General features: G+C 37.0%; 1 protein-coding gene across 1 annotated transcript; it reads right to left on the bottom strand.

The window, feature by feature from the left end:
• Positions 1–1,874: 1,874 nt before the first annotated feature.
• LOC107562228 (poly(rC)-binding protein 3-like) lies at positions 1,875–14,505 on the bottom strand. Its single transcript, XM_016246834.1, has 13 exons — positions 14,196–14,505; positions 8,898–9,064; positions 8,722–8,745; positions 8,521–8,553; positions 8,322–8,438; positions 8,099–8,230; positions 7,771–7,899; positions 6,977–7,123; positions 5,929–5,970; positions 5,606–5,681; positions 4,743–4,795; positions 4,454–4,623; positions 1,875–3,635 (listed from the first exon to the last, which is right to left on the bottom strand). Exons 2-13 carry the CDS (start codon positions 8,970–8,972, stop codon positions 3,581–3,583), a joined length of 1,053 nt encoding a protein of 350 aa, XP_016102320.1. The 5' UTR covers positions 8,973–9,064; positions 14,196–14,505; the 3' UTR covers positions 1,875–3,580.
• Positions 14,506–18,206: the final 3,701 nt, after the last annotated feature.

Raw genomic sequence — 18,206 nt, 5'->3', positions numbered from 1 at the left:
GTCCGAAGGACGAGCATATCAGTACGAGGTCCTGCTCTCCGGGCTGTCCCTGGTGCCCCGTGTCTTCACGTAAGTTGCGGAGGTACCCCTTGTTCCCTTGAGAGACCAGAGCATTCGCATTCTCAACTACCTCGACGAAGCAGTCTCAGTATCAGTTGTGCGAGCTGGGGCTGCTCCATATGAGACCGCTGCAGTACTGGCTCCATGGCAGAGTCCCAAGGTGGGCGTGGCAACGCGGCACCTTCCGGGTCCGAGTTACACCGCCCTGCCGCCAAACCTTCACCCCGTGGTCAGACCTTGCGTTCCTCCGGGCAGGAGTGCCCCTGGAGCAGGTCTCCAGGCATGCTGTGGTTTGCACGGATGCCTCAACCACCGGCTGGGGGGCCACGTACAACGGGCTTGCAGTGTCAGGGGTTTGGACGGGGCCCCAACTGCACTGGCTGCCTCGAGTTGCTGGCAGTGCGCCTTGCCCGGGGCCGTCTCAAAGGGCGCTTACGAGGCAAGCATGTACTAGTCCGCACGGACAACACAGCGACCGTTGCGTACATCAACCGACAAGGTGGTCTGCGCTCCCGTCGCTTAACAGTTAACAGTTGCTGTGCAAGGTCAGGAAGGACGAGGAGCAGGTCCTGCTGGTGGCACCCTATTGGCCTTCCCGGACCTGGTTCCCGGAACTAATGCTCCTCGCGACAGCCCCTCCTTGGCCGATTCCTCTGAGGAAGGATTTGCTGACTCAGAGACGGGGCACCCTTTGGCCTCTGGAACATGTCCGGTCCCTGGACGGGACGCGGAGGTTCTGAGTGGCCTACCCCAAGAGGTAGTTGACACCATCACTTCAGCGAGATCACCGTCTATGAGACACTCGGAGGAGGCAGACCCAGCCCTAGTTTTGCTGTCCCGTCCGAGCCTTAAGGTGCTACGTAGACCGGACGCAAGGCTTCAGGACCTCAGACCAGCTCGTTGTCTGTCTAACCCTCGTTCCCTGAAGGAGGGAATGGAGACGTCACGTCCCGTCGCCACAGCTCCTGTACCACCGCTGAGCGGCCGGGTCACCGGCTCAGCTCCTCAGCGAAAAGCTGAATATGCGCTGCATCTGCTGCCTACTTATACTCACGCTGTGATCAGCAGCAGCTGGATGCAATAATCGCATGCCAATGTGCATTGGCTCGTTTAGTTTACACTCTAAGTAGATTGGTCCCTCTAAGCGAGATCCCAATTCGTCGGTCCTCCGGCGTGACGTCTCCGTTCCCTCCTTCAGGGAACGAGGGTTACATACATAACCGAGACGTTCTGTACATTAACATCCTTCTTTTAATCTGTGGTAGACTTGATCATAGGCGACATAGGGTGGCAATGTTCAGCACAGAATGCTTCCCCTCGCTTAGCTGTCACTTCATTTATCTTCCAAATGCAATCTTCCAAGTTAAAATGCAATAAAATGGGCTACCGTTACTGACATAGCCTGACAAACAGCTATTGTTGACAGTTTTCATCTAAAATGGACAATGCATCCTTGTCACAAATTATACACAATGACCAATTACACATAGAGAGCCATAAGAATTAAATATTTTAATGTGAGAATAATTAACATGGTTTACTATACACTAGTCACTAGCATGACGTTTAGGTAATCTCGATAATGACAAATGTCTGTATTCCAGAATGGTTTCATAGTGTGAGCCCCCCCTCCCCCCAAGGCAAAGAGTAATTTTATAATTTTATGGTTTTGCAGTGATATTTAATGAATAAGCTATTTTAATCTTTTTGAAGCGTTGAAAAACTGTTACTATAAAAAAAAACACAGAACCCATGTGAGATCAAGAGACTTTATTAGAAAAAAAATTAATATGAATATACAAATGAAAGCATTCTGCAAGTTGCAAGTCAAACCATGAGTCATTCAGCAGCAATCACAGAAACCAAAGTTTCTTTGTAGGAAATACTATAGTCCGCATGGATTAAAATAAGAATAAATAAATAAATAAAATAAGCACATTAGTTTAATAAAAGTCCAGTGTCAACCATTTTTGTGTCATAACTGATTATATGAGATATATACTGTATAGAAAGACTGCCAAGAGTGTTAAGACATTCAGAATAGCCATGCTTGTAAATTCAGACCCTGTTATATGGGTATGAATATACAAAAGTCACTGTGTCAACGGAGCACAATTAATGGTCTATTAGCCACTAGAAATTACAGAAAAAGATACATATTCACTTATATGAACTCACTGGATTTCTATTAAGAACTCTTAATAAATCATCACATAAAATCTCAAATAGAAGTCAACACCAAAATGCATACATGAAATAATTCTACATTACATTTTAACTTATCAAAGCCCATTTCTTTGATATAAATAATAAACATTCTGAACAGAGAACTGTTAACACAGAGCATATACAGTAGATATACAACTTGTGAATCCAACTAACAATGTAATCACAAGCTATTGAGACAAGTTTGAAAAGAAAACCTAAAGAGCTTGAGCAAATGTATAATACTGTAGGCTGTTGTTTCATCCATCTGGGACTGGGTGTACATTTGACAAGTTAAACAGCAAATGACCTGTTAAAAAGTCACATCATTACATTCAAATCAACTTCTATTACTTGCTTCCTTACTGTATAATCACAGATGCATTGCCAAAAGGTGTCAATTCTTCTGTGGTCCACTGATGATAGTTAATCTTACTTTTGTCTAGACTACTTATGTCTGACACTTTCAATTATTCACATTATTGCAGTGCACAACACAGCATTAAACAAAGATGTAAACAAAGTACATTGCTTCATAAACTATTACAATTACTTGAAGCACAGTCAACATCAATAATGTTTAGCCAAGTAAAATGTTAAAAGTGAAACAATCAGGTCTTTTTTTGAAAGGCTGAAAAAATCATTAAATCACACATGATTAGATCATCTGGTTTGTAATTGTACAAATGTTGAACAGACAACTGTTTCGGGACCAGAATAAAAAGAAAAAGGATATCATGCGCTGTATGAAATATACATCTGTTACAAATTATAAACCAGCAATGAATCTACACAGGTGTGGCCATATTTAAAATGAACTGGAAATCAGTTTTCTCTTTTTCTAAAATCTCAACATTTATGACCGTCTGTTTTGCCACTTACAGAAGTTAAAAGAAGCATATTTTAATACAATTTATTGCTCACATTACATGTACGATAACTTGAATAACATTTTTATATACTGTAAATTTCTGAGAAAGCATTTAAATAAATAAGAGCAATAACGACTGCTAGACATTCAGCATGCTAAGTTTATTTGCTAAAACTCAAAACTATATCTAATTAATAAATTCCAAAATTGCCAAAATATAGGCTGCTTATTAGAATACTTTTTACTGAAGAGACCATTCAATGTAGTTTTTTTGTTATTTTATGGAATGAGTCAGTTGAACTGGCTTAATTACACTAATTGTAGTTCAACAATCCTGAGACGCAAATGTCTGACTATATCAATTCCCAGGTTTTAAGAACACTCATGAGGCCCAAAAACAGTTCAAGACCAGAACGTCTTCGATAAACAGGACAAAATATGATTTCAGGAGGTTGTCATGGTTGAAGGGTCAGTCCACATGGCTGCCACATCTCTGAACCTGCAGAGAGTATAATGGCAAAACATTTAAGCATGTAAAGCATAAGGATCAATGACCAATAAAACTGTTCACGACAAGGAAACATAAAAAACCCCAAAAAACTTTTGAACATTGCATGAATCAAGTTAGAAATGGAATCTTTATATTTATGCTGTTTCAGTTGTTTCAGGTATATGTAAACCATTTTCAAGACATATTTAAAAATGTATTTAAAAATAAAAATGTAATGTGGTGTAAGCAAAAGTTAATAATATACGCTACCATTCAAAGATTTTTTTTACTTTTAAAGAAATGGATACTTTTTTTCAGCAAGAATGCATTATAAAGACAGTTATAGTTCAAATAAATTCTGTTGTTCTTTAACTCTACTGCAACTTCTTTCAATCCTGGAAAAAAAAACTTCCAAACTTCATTAATGCACCATTTTTGACTAATAATAATAATAAGAAAGTTTTTTTCTTGAATACTAAATCACAGATGATTTCTTAGGGAACACTGAAGACTGGAGTAATAGTCATTGCAAATAGAACGTTGCTATTTCAGAGAAAAAAAATGTGAATTTTAATTATACTGTATTAAAATGTAAATCAGTCATTTTAAATTATGATGATATTTTACAAATTACTGTTTTGACTTTTTTTCCATTACATAAATTCAGCATTGGTGAACATAAGACTCTTCTGTTAAAAAAATGCTTTTTGGTGTATATTTAATAATTAGTTTTACCCTTAAAAAATATTGCAATTAAAATTATTAGTTTAGTATTAAAAAAAGTCTGTTTTTACCAGTTACATGTCATTGCTTGCTTTGAATCTCACCTGGCATTTATGAGGTACTGTGCCAGGCTGATGTTGGCAGGTGTTCCAGTAATGGTGATCTGACGGTCTGATGACCCCTCCATGGCATTAGCAATTTTGATCTGAGCCCCAGACATTTGACGAATTTCATTAATTTTTGTGCCCTGACGTCCGATTATGCAGCCTATTAGCTAGAAACATAAAGCAGACCGATTAAAGTCCGTTTGGAAAATCAACAACTCTTCCTTAATTTCTTCTTTAATACAATTGCCCAATGAGGGGGTTACTGAAGACAAAGAATTATGCTCACATCATTTGGAATGGTGAGTTCATGAGTACTGGCCTGTGAACTGGCATCCACACCTAGAAACAGAAAGAGAGCGGGAGAACTGAGAAAAAAATCTGAAATATAGAGAGCATTTTTTTTTCACAATATTAACCATGTTAAAACTGTACATTGTACAAATTGTTGTAATTTTAATGATAAAAGACTAAAAATGCTACAGTAAAAACCTGTTAATTAGTTCATGGTAAATTCCCTTACTATATATGGTGAAAAACTGTAATAAATGTAATGAAACATATCATGTAATTTTAAATACTGTTAATAAGTAAAACACTGTTACATTTACAGTTTTTGGAAGTGAAAAAGAACAAGTCCTCTTGTAATTTACAGGGACAAATACATAAATCGACATTCCCAGAATTCTCTGTGTGACACTTCACATTTGAGGGTTTTTCCATTGAAATAAAAATGATTCTTATTTTTTTCTTATCAGTTAGGTACATTACGGTTTATGTGACTTTTTTTTTTTTTTACTGTAAATTTAAGTTTAATATGTAAAACTTAATATGCTGATTCTGGCAACCACAGTTGTGCAACCAGCTGTTTTGTTTTGTTTTGCTCTTATGCTGCATGTGTAGCATATTTCCATCCATCTAATAAATGTTTGCATTAGGGAGAGGTTAATTGCCACTATATACATTGCTATTGGGTGGTATCCTTTCAAAAGGTACCACTTAGGCACTAATATGTATATTTTAGGTACTAATATGTACCTTTAAGGTACTAATATGCAACCCATCCTGGGGGAGAAGAGTGAAAGACAGAAGTGAATGAAAGACCTACAGGTATATAGTGAAGGGTGTGTAGCGGGGGGGTTGGGTACGTACCAGGGAAAGCGGGGGTGGTCTGTCCGAGGGAGGTAAAGGGGGTTTGCTGCATAGCCAGCTGATGGAGCTTTGTCAACTGCTGGGGGAGGGAGGAGGGTCAGTACACCTAAGAAGTTATGATTAAATAAAGGACCTTCACAAACTCATCTAGACACTAACAAGGGGAAGCTGTGAGAAATCTCATTTATGACTCTGCCTTCTATAAAAAACACAAACATATCAGTTGTATGAATTTTAGTAAAGCAGGTCATGAAAAAAAGGTTAACAAAGGTTAACAAGAACACTACACTAAAGAGGTACGAAGAATTAAAAGTCGTACTCACGTCTGGGTGTGGGATGGCATATTGTCCCTGAATGGTGTAGGCCTAAGAAAGGAAAAATAATCTTCAATGTACATGTACAGAATTCAACATCAATGTACTGTACACACAGACGTAGGTACATAAACTTGTTTTTATAATTGTGGTAATTATATTTAATATAATCAAATTTTACATGTGGAACACATGGCCATCGAGTGAAAACTAATTAATTTCATGGCCTGAATTAACTATGTGACACAAATGTTACATTTAAGTTACAATTAAATACATTTTTGTACACACAAGTCTTTGTGTTTCATTAATCAAAATATAGTGTTTTTTTGCACAAAATTTTAAACCTAAGTTCCTTCCATTTTGTGCACAGAGGGGTGAATGTACTTTTAATTTTGTGGGTAAGAGAAAACAGCTTTCATGGAGATTATCAAATGCATAATTTGTAGTCCACAAAATGCTCAATCTTTGAATGAGATACTGTATTTCGAGGATTGTCTGCATTATTTGTCCACAAAATGTTATTTCATGATTCATCATATCACAATATGCATTTCCTTTTGTGGACCAAGTGTATTTACTTTTATCGATGAAATTAATCAATTAAGTAAATTAACATTTGATTTTGTGAATGAAATGAAGTGCTGTTACATTTCTGTTAATGAACTCCAACTGGCTTTTGTCTTTCTGTACATGAAATCATGTGCTGGCTTTACATTTTCTGTGGATGAAATCCAACTGGTTTTTGTCTTTTTGTACGAATTCTATTAAAATATAACTGTATTTTGTTCGAATTTCTTCAAGTAATTAAATTATCCAAAAAGACTGTCATTACATTTTACATGTATCACCCCATAGGAATATGTATACTTGTGTATGACTTAGAATTACATATCATAAGTATCATAACTTCATAAAGTTTTTTCTAAGCAAAAAGATGATAATTTATCTTGGCAAATGGCTCACATCCCACTAGTTTATTTTTAATATACTAATACTATGTCTGTATGTACTGTATGTCTGTAGTAGTAATAGTGTATAGCTTAACCATTCTTACAGGCAGAGGCTGATGCTGCAGTAACAAGCTGAGGTTGGCTGTGGCTGGTGCTGTCAGAGTATCTGCTCTTAGCTGGCCCCCAGAGAAAATGACTTGTGCAGTGGCAGGTTTCGGCCTATATGGAATTGTGGCACCTTTGGGTGGGGACTGGCAAAAGTCAGTGGAGGTCAAATAAAGATGGAAATTAGGAAAAAAGAAAAGTGAGGGCAAACTATAATAGAACAGAATGTAATAGATGCTTAGATGGTTACCAAAATGAGACCATGATAAAAAGTCAACTCCCTATTTGACATAAGAATATATGCTGATATTCAAATCTAAACATCTATTTTAAATCTGTCACACAATGTTGCTCTGTTTTTGTTATTTCCACAAAATTAGATCTTTTTAAGAATGTTCAAAATTAATCCATACCTGTGGTTTTTGCACTTCACAACATTTGGTCATGTGACGTGCAAGAAACAATGAGGGTTGACATTAGTTGATGTTTGAGGTTTGTGTCGCAATATTTGATTACATCATCTGTGTATGCATGTGCTGATCAATGTTTGGATTTGATCTGAAAGTGGATAAAGTGTTAGATTTCTATCTGTTCATCACACTGCCTTTTTGTAGCTTGAGAGTTTTGATTTTCATAATATGGACAAAAACAGCTGGAACATTCTTCAAAATATCTTCTTTTGTGTTCCACAGAAGTCAGAAAACCATTCAACTTTGGAACAACATGAGAGTGAGAGTTTAGTGAACTATTTCTTTAACCTCTTTTAAACCACTGTAATGTGTCTATTACTTACCTCCAACATGACCACACAGATCTGCTTCACACACTGAATAATGGCCTCTGGAGCACCTGAGATAGTGACCGCCCGCTCAGTAGAATTGGGCAACATGTCTCCAGCCACTTGCACTTGAGCCCCTGTAGACTGGAGAACATGCACAGTACAATCAGACAGGATAGAAACCCTTGGAACACAGCACTACCATGCTTCCTGTATAATCCATGTAAAAATGTTTAGTTTCGCCGTTGTCTTGGAGTAATGATGGCATTCTGTGCATTAAAATAAATATTGTAGCACTTTATGAAATATGTAGATCATAAAGAAATAATAAGTTTGAACGTACCTCCCTCATCTCCTTGATCTTGGAGCCTCCTTTCCCAATTAGAGAGCCACATTGACTGGCCGGCACCACCAAACGCAAAGTCACTGGAGGCTTACTAGTAGCCTGGCTATTGCTCATAGAGTTAACAATATCCTGCGTAGAACCAAAACATCAATTTCTATTACAGTTTTTATTGAATTTTGGGGGGTTTTAATAACATTTTCATTAGAAAAAGGTCTAATACTTCTTCAAACTTGTATGCGATCATGGCGAAGGCCTTGAATATGGCATCTGTGGGTCCTGTGATGGTAACTATCCTCTCTGGGCAATTCCCCTCTGAAATATTTATGCGTGCATTACTCTGTAGAAACAGTTTTATGTTGTTTGTTAATAACCATGTTACACTTATTACAGCTACTAAAATGAATTGTAACGTTACTTACATCCTCACGCATCTTCTTCACAGTTTCCCCTTTCTGAAAAGAATAATTGCATTTTTGATAAAACACAGATATTAATGATTGTACAATTTACATTTCTAATAAATACACGTTAAAGTCCATACAGTACCAAAAAAAAAAAAAGACTGTTACAAACTCAAGTATTTGCAAGTATTGTCTTGGTGGCTGAATGTGTCTTTTTACCTTGCCTATAATGCTGCCAACCTCCTGCAAGATAAAAAAAGAAAGATAATGTGTTTATTTTTGTCCTCTTACATACTATGTCCACAATCTGTTCTTTATCACTGGTGGAATTATTAGCATGGTGCAGTAAATTGTGTATGTGGAAATTTTTGATTAGATGCATGCTGTTCTTTTACCTTGCCATGCATGAGGAGTCTGATAGTCAGAGTGACATTGAGGCCTCCTTCAGATTGCACTTTGTTAGACTCCATGGTGAGGATTTAGGACTGGGTGAATTAGTTAGGAACTCGCAGGAGCAGTTAAGGAATAGGGGCCAGTGGTCACCACACAGTCACCTAAAAAACTGAAAGAAGCAACAAAAAACCTTACATGCTTATTTTAATATTTTCATTTTACAAAAGCAGATTCAAATGTATTATTACACTGGAAAACCCAACAATTTAGGATAACTCATTTCAGTTTCAAGAAACTGATTACCTTAATCCGTTTAAGTTTTAAAAATCAATAGTAATGAGTACAGTGAATTTATTTCATTTGAGCTCACTGAAAAAATATTTGTTCTTAATATACAATTAAACTAAACACTTTATTCAAATATTTTGTGTATCTGAGATTTCATTCTAGCGAGTAAAACCATTAATATTAAATTAACTCAAACGTCTTGCAGTTAACTGCTAACTAGCAATAGTGCACATGATGTGCTAACATAACTAACAAAGAGACTGCACTATGAGCAAGTGTAGTTACTGGTCTTTAAATAAATCAGCATAAATATTAGCTCACTATTCATTGGCTCATCATCAACCTAACAACAGCCTCTGCTCTTCAGCACAGTGGTAACCTCCAAAACTCTGTTTAAGTCTAAACATAACAGAACATTAAACACTAACAGACATCACATGTATTCATATTTTGCAAAAACACATAAGCTAACACTTAATTTTTACATTTACTATTCTTACTGAGTCTAAAGCAAAGCTGGGAACTAGGAATCTGCTGTAACTAATTCGGTTTATTTTCTCATTTATATAATCAGTTACTGAGATCACATAACCTTTTCTATTCAGTGAAATGAATTTTCAGTCATTTTTGAGTGAAATGCACTTGTTCCATTTAGTAAATGTGATTTTCACACTGTCATAATCAGAGAAACAAAAGTTTTATGGAAAAACTAGAGTGAGATCTGAGTCATATCAACTCTAATACATATTGCTAAGGTCAAGTTTTGGTTGTTTAACATCAGAGATGATAATACCTCGAAAAAGTTTACTAAATCAGTTCAAAATAAATTTATTTAATTAGATTATAGCAGATGCTTTGCCAGTGACCATGTATCTTGCAAGGCGAAAAAAAGCATAAAATAATTATCTATTATTATTATTATTATTATTATCCCTGTCTGCAGCCTTTGACACAGATCAGTCGTTAATTAATGGATTGTGTGCATTATAGTCATGTCATCAGCCAGTCAGTTTATCAGCATGTCAAGAGATAATTTTCCCATGGCTGCATCATTTCACATAGCCCCCTCACTGCAGAACACAAGATCCAGGGGGCGTGGTTGGATCCACATATAGGGGGTGGAGATTGGTAGGTTTAGGGGTGGAGATGGGTGGGTTTAGGGGTCAGGGGGTGGAGACGGGTAGGTTTAGGTATATGTAAGGTGGGAGGAGTTGGATCTGGATCCAACCACGCCCCCTGGATCTTGTGTTCTGCAGTGAGGACCATCTCTCATTTCACAGCTCAGATGACATGGCTGAAATAAACAAGTAATCTGTATATAAAATAAAATGCTGTCTTATTACAAACAAGAAAGAATAGAATTTCAGAAAGCATTAATTTCTCTGAATAAATTGTACAATAAAATCAATCAAACACTCAAAATGTTTAGAATGTTGCTCTGCCCATTTCAGACCAGCAGGCAGAGGTAGCAGGGGACAGATAGAGATTGATGAGATCTACAGCCAGATGTCCTCCAATTTCCCACAGGACGCCAGATTACATAAAGACTTTAATCCAGATTAACAACATCCAGGGGTTGGTGTCTAGTCTTAACAGCAAAAATAATCTACAGAAATCTACGATCAGTGCCAGGCCTAGAAGACTAGAAGCTGGAGGCAAATAAATAAACCTCCTCGGTTATATAAAAGAAGAGGTTGAAAGATATGTCATAGTAGAAACATCTCACATCTTGATGTATTCAATTCTTAAAAGCTAAATAGCTTGTGGAACAGGAGATACATTTTTGAAGAAGAGAAAAATGTTAACAGTGGGATGAGCCATTAATCATGAGGGAGGATTATACACAACACACTTTCATAACGGCCAATCAGGCTGAAACAGATGGCATTATTTTGTGCCAAGGGGATCATAGATGAATCAGGTCTGATTCTGAAATACTTTTGCTCCCATAATGCCTCAGAGGAAAGGCCCTACTAAGATAGTGTGGACAGGAGCTTTGTTTTTGCATCGTTATGTCTAATTAGAGTTTCACTTCTGTCTGATGTGATGCGGTTGTGTAGAAAAAAAAAATGGCCACATATGGCACTGTTTGAGGCATGTTTGCTTCAAATTAGCAAACTCATTCTCTTTTTCAAACTCATCTTTTCATCGCTTCTACACATGAACACACACACACACACACACACTGATACAAAAGTTAATGGATTAATAAATGTGCAAACAATGCTGAATCCAGGTTTCTTGTTTTCTTTTATTTATTTTATTAGCAAGTTATTTATTAGCAGATTTCACTGCTGAATCACAGCCAATGCACACACAAAAAAAACCCTGCACCAACACAATTTGCTGTTTTGAATCAGGAATATTCTGCTTTCATGCCTATACCATTTGATTTATGACCTCAGCTTGCACATAGAGAATTCATGGCGGAAAAATTTCATTGCCTATTGCTTCCAATTGCAACTCCAGTATAAAGTTGTCTGTAACTGCTGGTCTAGGATAAATTTCATAAAGCCAAATCCAAACCTTAAAGATTAGTGAAATGCAAAAACTGACTCTACATCAGTGATTGCAGAAAGCTGCTATAATGCATCACTTGCCATGTTTACCATATGTGCAGAGAAAACGGATTCATTTATAAAAATGTATATGATATATTTTAGATTTAAATGATCATTAAATTTATTTATTTATTTTTTTAAGTCAGGAAACCATTTTTAGAACTAACATTCTCTACAAAGTATACTTTTTTCCCTATATATTCTTGGCCATCTACTTTGTTTTTCCTGGCACCCAAACTAAAAGTCATATGGAAAGATCTGGCTTGATTTACCCATTCTTTTGTAATTTTTGCATGGTTCTACATCCTTTGTTATGCTAATACAGCAAGATCATGCCTTGTATGATGTATATTTTTAAATACTATTGCACAGTTGTTTAAGTAATGCCATTATATCACTGAATACAGAGTAAATATCAACCATGTAGTCTATTCTAGCTACTTTTGTACTTACAGTATACCGGTGGTACAATACACATTACCTGAGGTACTGTGGCCTACACATTATGTCCACAGTTTAACTATTAGAGCACCCCATCTAATTTCAGAAGCACCGTTAGAGATTTTGGCCTGTGCACAGCATTGTAAGAGCAGCACTGCTCATGACATCTGATTGGGAAAGTGGGTCAGGCTTTCCACTAAAGAGCTTCTGGCCTCTTCCTCTGGAGCGACTATCAAATTAAGCACGCTTTGTGCATGGCTGAGCAATGCTCAGAAAAAGCTCCCCCCGTTTCCATTGCGCATCTCTGCACGGCACTCAATGTAGAAAAATGTATTGTTAGAAGAGGGTCTTCACTCTATGCACTGCGACTGAGGTTTTAGTTCCAATAAAGAGTGACATCTCTTATTTAAACCTACTGAGGCATGAACTGCATTAAATACAGAAAGAAGACATTAACAATGAAAACATTAAAGAGAGACCACTTTATTCTTATTATATACATGTCCATTTTTATTTGTTTTTAGTAACTTGCTGACTTGCAACACATTTGAAGATGAATGATTTTTTGGGGGGGATTTATTGTCTCATAATATTATTATTTTTATTACTGTCCTATAATATTGTAATTTTGTCCTGTCTATTGTGGTAACCAATATTATTTTTAGTATACTGAACTTCATAGAAATAAACAAGAGCTTATTGATCGAATGCAAACTGACAATTACACTAAGACAACATTTAGAAAGGTGGTTTAAAGTTAATAAACCCACTCATTAGCTTGGATTTCAAGAAGAGTCACAAGAAAACAAAATGATTTTCTCAAACTTGTGATTCAGCCAAGAAATACAACACAGTTAACATTGAATCATGAATGACAGCGGATCTAATTCCACCATGTCACTGTCTCTAAGCATTCTCTCAGTTTGATAGTTTCTAACTGTGTAAAATAATGGAATTTTGCAGTGGTCTTACCTGCTTTTGTCTAGCCATTGTCAAACAAATATTGCAGAGGAGGTTCTGGTATAAGACTTAAACCATTATCGGATCAAAGAAAAGTTACACGTGTAATTTTCATGCAAAGACATGGCAAATTGATACCGTGTATACCATGTGTTGCAAATTAACTAGATGTCATTGACTTCTTTTAGCTTGAACATATAAGTGATTTTTTTTATGTAAATATTCATTGATGGCCAAAGTGGCTTTAAAATTTAAATCCCCTGAAGAACCACATATCCTGAATCACTCTAGTAAACCTAGGAGCATGAATTGATATCGCTATTTTATGATGATGATAATCAGGATAATGACTGTTCAGATATTTTCAGTTCTGATCAAAGTCAATTTCGGCGCAGTGCCACCTCAGCTATCTGTCATATGCAAAGACAGTGCAGATACCCATAGACAAGTCTCGTGGACATGGTAATTATCCAATAATTAAATTATCTTACATAAGCTTCGTTAAATGTATATATCGTTGTGCAGACCGCAGTGAGGAAGAAATAAAGGAGATCTAATTGACCAATTTCCCAAGAGATAGCCACACTTTCCTCAAACATGTATTGTTCCTTTGTATTTGTTTAATTAGGTGTAGTGGCTCATTTAGGCATGTCCTCGAGAATCAAATACAACCATTTCCGAACAATGTCCAGCAAGGTTTAAATGATAGTTCTAGCGATTCATGAATTAATGATGTTTGACCTACGGTTGGCCTAGAAAACAAAACTAGTTTCAAAGCAGATATGTCAAAGGTATTGTAGACTAACATTTCATAATGCTATTTATAGTATGATCATCCAAAATGAAGTACAACGTCAAAATGTATGTTTTCAATCAAAAGTAAATATACATTAAGAAAAATATATGTGCCATAATATGTAGGTTGCATATAATCCATTTTCATTTCCGTTCAAATTTTAAATGCATATAATAATGAATATTCAGAACAAAACAACCTTCTGAAACATCCTCAGAAAACAATACAAATTGAAGCTTGAAAAGAGGCTTTACCTTTGGTGCTACTGGAAACAGATGGCCACCACTTTCGATGTTTGCAAAAAGATTAATAAAAACGGAACGACTGGCAAACGGAAAATTATTTCCCCCCTATCCTCTTGGTTAACTCAGATTGAAAGGTGGCATCCAATTGGCTAGAAGATGGAGTCATGTGAACACAATGTCACAACTCGTGACTTTCTCGACAGAATGATGGCAAAAATGCATTTGGACTGAAGTGATTTTGGGGTTCAGTTTTGATCTTCGGACAGTGATGTGAAATGCTGAAAGCAGGTCAGGAGACCATGGGTGCAGGGACACAGGGGTTTCCCCTCCTGCGAGATATCCGAATCTGTCCAATGAAACACCCTGGCAATTCAGCAAAAACAATTGGATGGTGCTCATCTGTGTCATGCGTGTTCTTTACCCTGAGGGTGTCTCAGTTATGATGATAGATATTTACTCCAACAATGAATAACTTAAGTAAATCTCCTAATCTCCCCCTGCCCCACATCACCAAAAAAGGAGTGTTTCAAACCAAAGACATAGAGTACAATAGGTACCAACTTCATGGCAACAAGGATCACTTCCATCATTGAAACTGATAGAGTATTTACATCTTTACATTCTATAGCACACAGGTGTGAATTATGGCATTGGACTGTCCATTAATGTTATGTTGGCGCCCCAATGTACTCTACTACACTTTAAATTCTATGCTCCAGCCAGCCCAGAATTACAATGAGCTTTAGCATTCTCCTCCATGGATTAAGTGACCCAGAGCAAATCCATGACTATGTTAGGACAGTTGAGGAGGGATTAAGCTCCAGTCATTATGACTGAAGTGCTCCGTTCAGTTAGTCACTGTAAATATATTCTCCATTCTTGAACTTACATTGGACATTACAGGGGGTTTATATAAAGAAAAAGAAAAAACAATACAAAAACAAAAAAATGTGTTTTGTGCCATACGTCATTCTAATGATTTCAAAACCAAGTGGCTATAGTTTGTTCCTCTGGGCTTTCCTTAACCTCCTTCTTAAAAACACTCACACTCTAGATTTATTAAACAGAAAAATGCAAGTTTTTTCAATGTTAGAGTTTTAAAAAAAACTTTACAAATTGTTTTATGATCATTGGTTGCGACTATAATGGAGGGTGATATGCAGCCTGCTGTCTATTCAGTGGCCCCTGGGAAGATGACACAAATAGAGCATTAAATTTGTTCCACATTGAAATAGGCAATACAGTGAAGCTCCAGATTGTTGTGGAGGGAAAGTCTGCCCAATCAAAAGAAATAAAGTTCATGTTCAGGCATCTTTGGTGTAAACTGCGACACAATCACTTTCCAACCCCCTTCCACTTTTGAGATATTGGATGCTAAGTCTGTACCTTGGCCTGTTCTTCGTTTGTGGATTACTCAGTTAGATGGATTTTTACTGTTGGCGATTTGACATGATCCAGGATTGTTAAGCTCTTCTGGAGTTGCTGTCATAGCAACAGGTCCGTTAGCTCAAACCTACTCGAGCAGGCTTATTTCACATAAACAGGAATAGATTGTATCAATTTAAGTGAAGGTGATACTGAATCATCTTTCTTGCAAGTATCTTATAAGTTTTCCTTATTAAAGGGGACATCAGATGCCTATTTTGGTATGATTCTTTAGGGTCTTCATGAAATGTCTGCAACTTACTTTGGTTAAAATTCCTCAATGGCGATGTAAAACAACATCCGTTTTACCTTGTCAAAAACAGCTCTGTTCACAGCGACCCGTTTCGGTGCATGTCTCTTTAAATGATAATGAGCTACTGCTCACTCCACCACTCTCTTCTGTTTTTTGCATTGGGTGGACATTACCATTCATTGGTTGCGACTATAATGGAGGGTGATATGCAGCCTGCTGTCTATTCAGTGGCCCCTGGGAAGATGACACAAATAGAGCATTAAATTTGTTCCACATTGAAATAGGCAATACAGTGAAGCTCCAGATTGTTGTGGAGGGAAAGTCTGCCCAATCAAAAGAAATAAAGTTCATGTTCAGGCATCTTTGGTGTAAACTGCGACACAATCCCTTTCCAACCCCCTTCCACTTTTGAGATATTGGATGCTAAGTCTGTACCTTGGCCTGTTCTTCGTTTGTGGATTACTCAGTTAGATGGATTTTTACTGTTGGCGATTTGACATGATCCAGGATTGTTAAGTTCTTCTGGAGTTGCTGTCATAGCAACAGGTCCGTTAGCTCAAACCTACTCGAGCAGGCTTATTTCACATAAACAGGAATAGATTGTATCAATTTAAGTGAAGGTGATACTGAATCATCTTTCTTGCAAGCATCTTATAAGTTTTCCTTATTAAAGGGGACATCAGATGCCTATTTTGGTATGATTCTTTAGGGTCTTCATGAAATGTCTGCAACTTACTTTGGTTAAAATTCCTCAATGGCGATGTAAAACAACATCCGTTTTACCTTGTCAAAAACAGCTCTGTTCACAGTTACCCGTTTCGGTGCATGTCTCTTTAAATGATAATGAGCTACTGCTCACTCCACCACTCTCTTCTGTTTTTTGCATTGGGTGGACATTACCATCAAAAACTAAATTAATCCAATTAATCCCTCAGTGGCTCTAGTAGCAAACAGCATCACTGTAAATCATTTTATTAAAACTTAGTAAAACTTTTATGATACTGAATCATCTTTCTTGCAAGCATCTTATAAGTTTTCCTTATTAAAGGGGACATCAGATGCCTATTTTGGTATGATTCTTTAGGGTCTTCATGAAATGTCTGCAACTTACTTTGGTTAAAATTCCTCAATGGCGATGTAAAACAACATCCGTTTTACCTTGTCAAAAACAGCTCTGTTCACAGTTACCCGTTTCGGTGCATGTCTCTTTAAATGATAATGAGCTACTGCTCACTCCACCACTCTCTTCTGTTTTTTGCATTGGGTGGACATTACCATCAAAAACTAAATTAATCCAATTAATCCCTCAGTGGCTCTCATGTCAGGAGAAAATGAGGACTCTTATGTTCACTTTTACATCCAACTACAAAACACCTGCATTGGTTACAAGACACTGTTGTTGCTACAGCTGATCAACTGTGGAGAAAATGGCGGACAGCATAAAACTGGCTGAGGGTGGAAGTATGCTAATACGGGACAGTCTGTCAGCGGCCGTGGGCAGGGCCTGAGCATTGTGACATAACCTGCTTTCTGGAATACCCCCCTGGACTAAATGATAAGTCGGATGCCCAGCACTGGGTCAGAATACTGAATTAAATCTAATTCTCTCTGCAAATGTAAAAAAAAAAAAAACACTTTTAAGGTTTAAGATAACCGTATACTTTTCAATACCTTATAAAGAGCCCCTAAAATGATCATGTATTCTGATGAACAAAATTTCACTGTGTGTTTGTTTGATTTGAAGTACGGGACATCAGGTATGTATGCAACAGTGGTGGGCTGTCAGGGCCAGCAAAGCCTTCTCTGCAGGCCTAAACACTATCAGAATCACTGATTTAGTTTAATATATTTTTCCATGAAAGTGTATTAAATTATTTCCAATAGTCTATTCTCTTCATTTCATATAGCTTTTCTCTTGGTTGCACTGCTTCCAGCAGTGTATGTTTATATTAGAGCTTTTATCCAATCATATTTCAGCAATCGTGTTGCCAGGGACAAAGAAATCTGCCTTAAGGCCTTCAGAATCAACAGTGCAGGCGTCTGTTAGTTTAAATCAATGGCAATGAAACTGTTGCTTTAACCAATCAGATTTCGAGTTGGCAGCACCAGGGCCATCTAGCTGGCTAACGAAAAGTCAGCATTTTCTCGTCCTTTGATTGGATGGTCAGCATACTAGCTAGCAAACAGCATCACTGTAAATCATTTTATTAAAACTTAGTAAAACTTTTATTACTGTTTCTCAGGTTTAGATTTTCAGTGCAGTTTGAAAAAATATTTGCCTACTATATTTAGTCAGTCTAAAAACAGTAGTCCTAATGACTGTGAAAAACAACCACACACTT

The sequence above is a fragment of the Sinocyclocheilus grahami genome, unplaced genomic scaffold, assembly GCF_001515645.1.
Source record: "Sinocyclocheilus grahami isolate Dianchi unplaced genomic scaffold, SAMN03320097.WGS_v1.1 scaffold813.1, whole genome shotgun sequence".
Lineage (NCBI taxonomy): Eukaryota > Metazoa > Chordata > Actinopteri > Cypriniformes > Cyprinidae > Sinocyclocheilus > Sinocyclocheilus grahami.
This window is presented reverse-complemented; position numbering and strand designations above follow the sequence as displayed.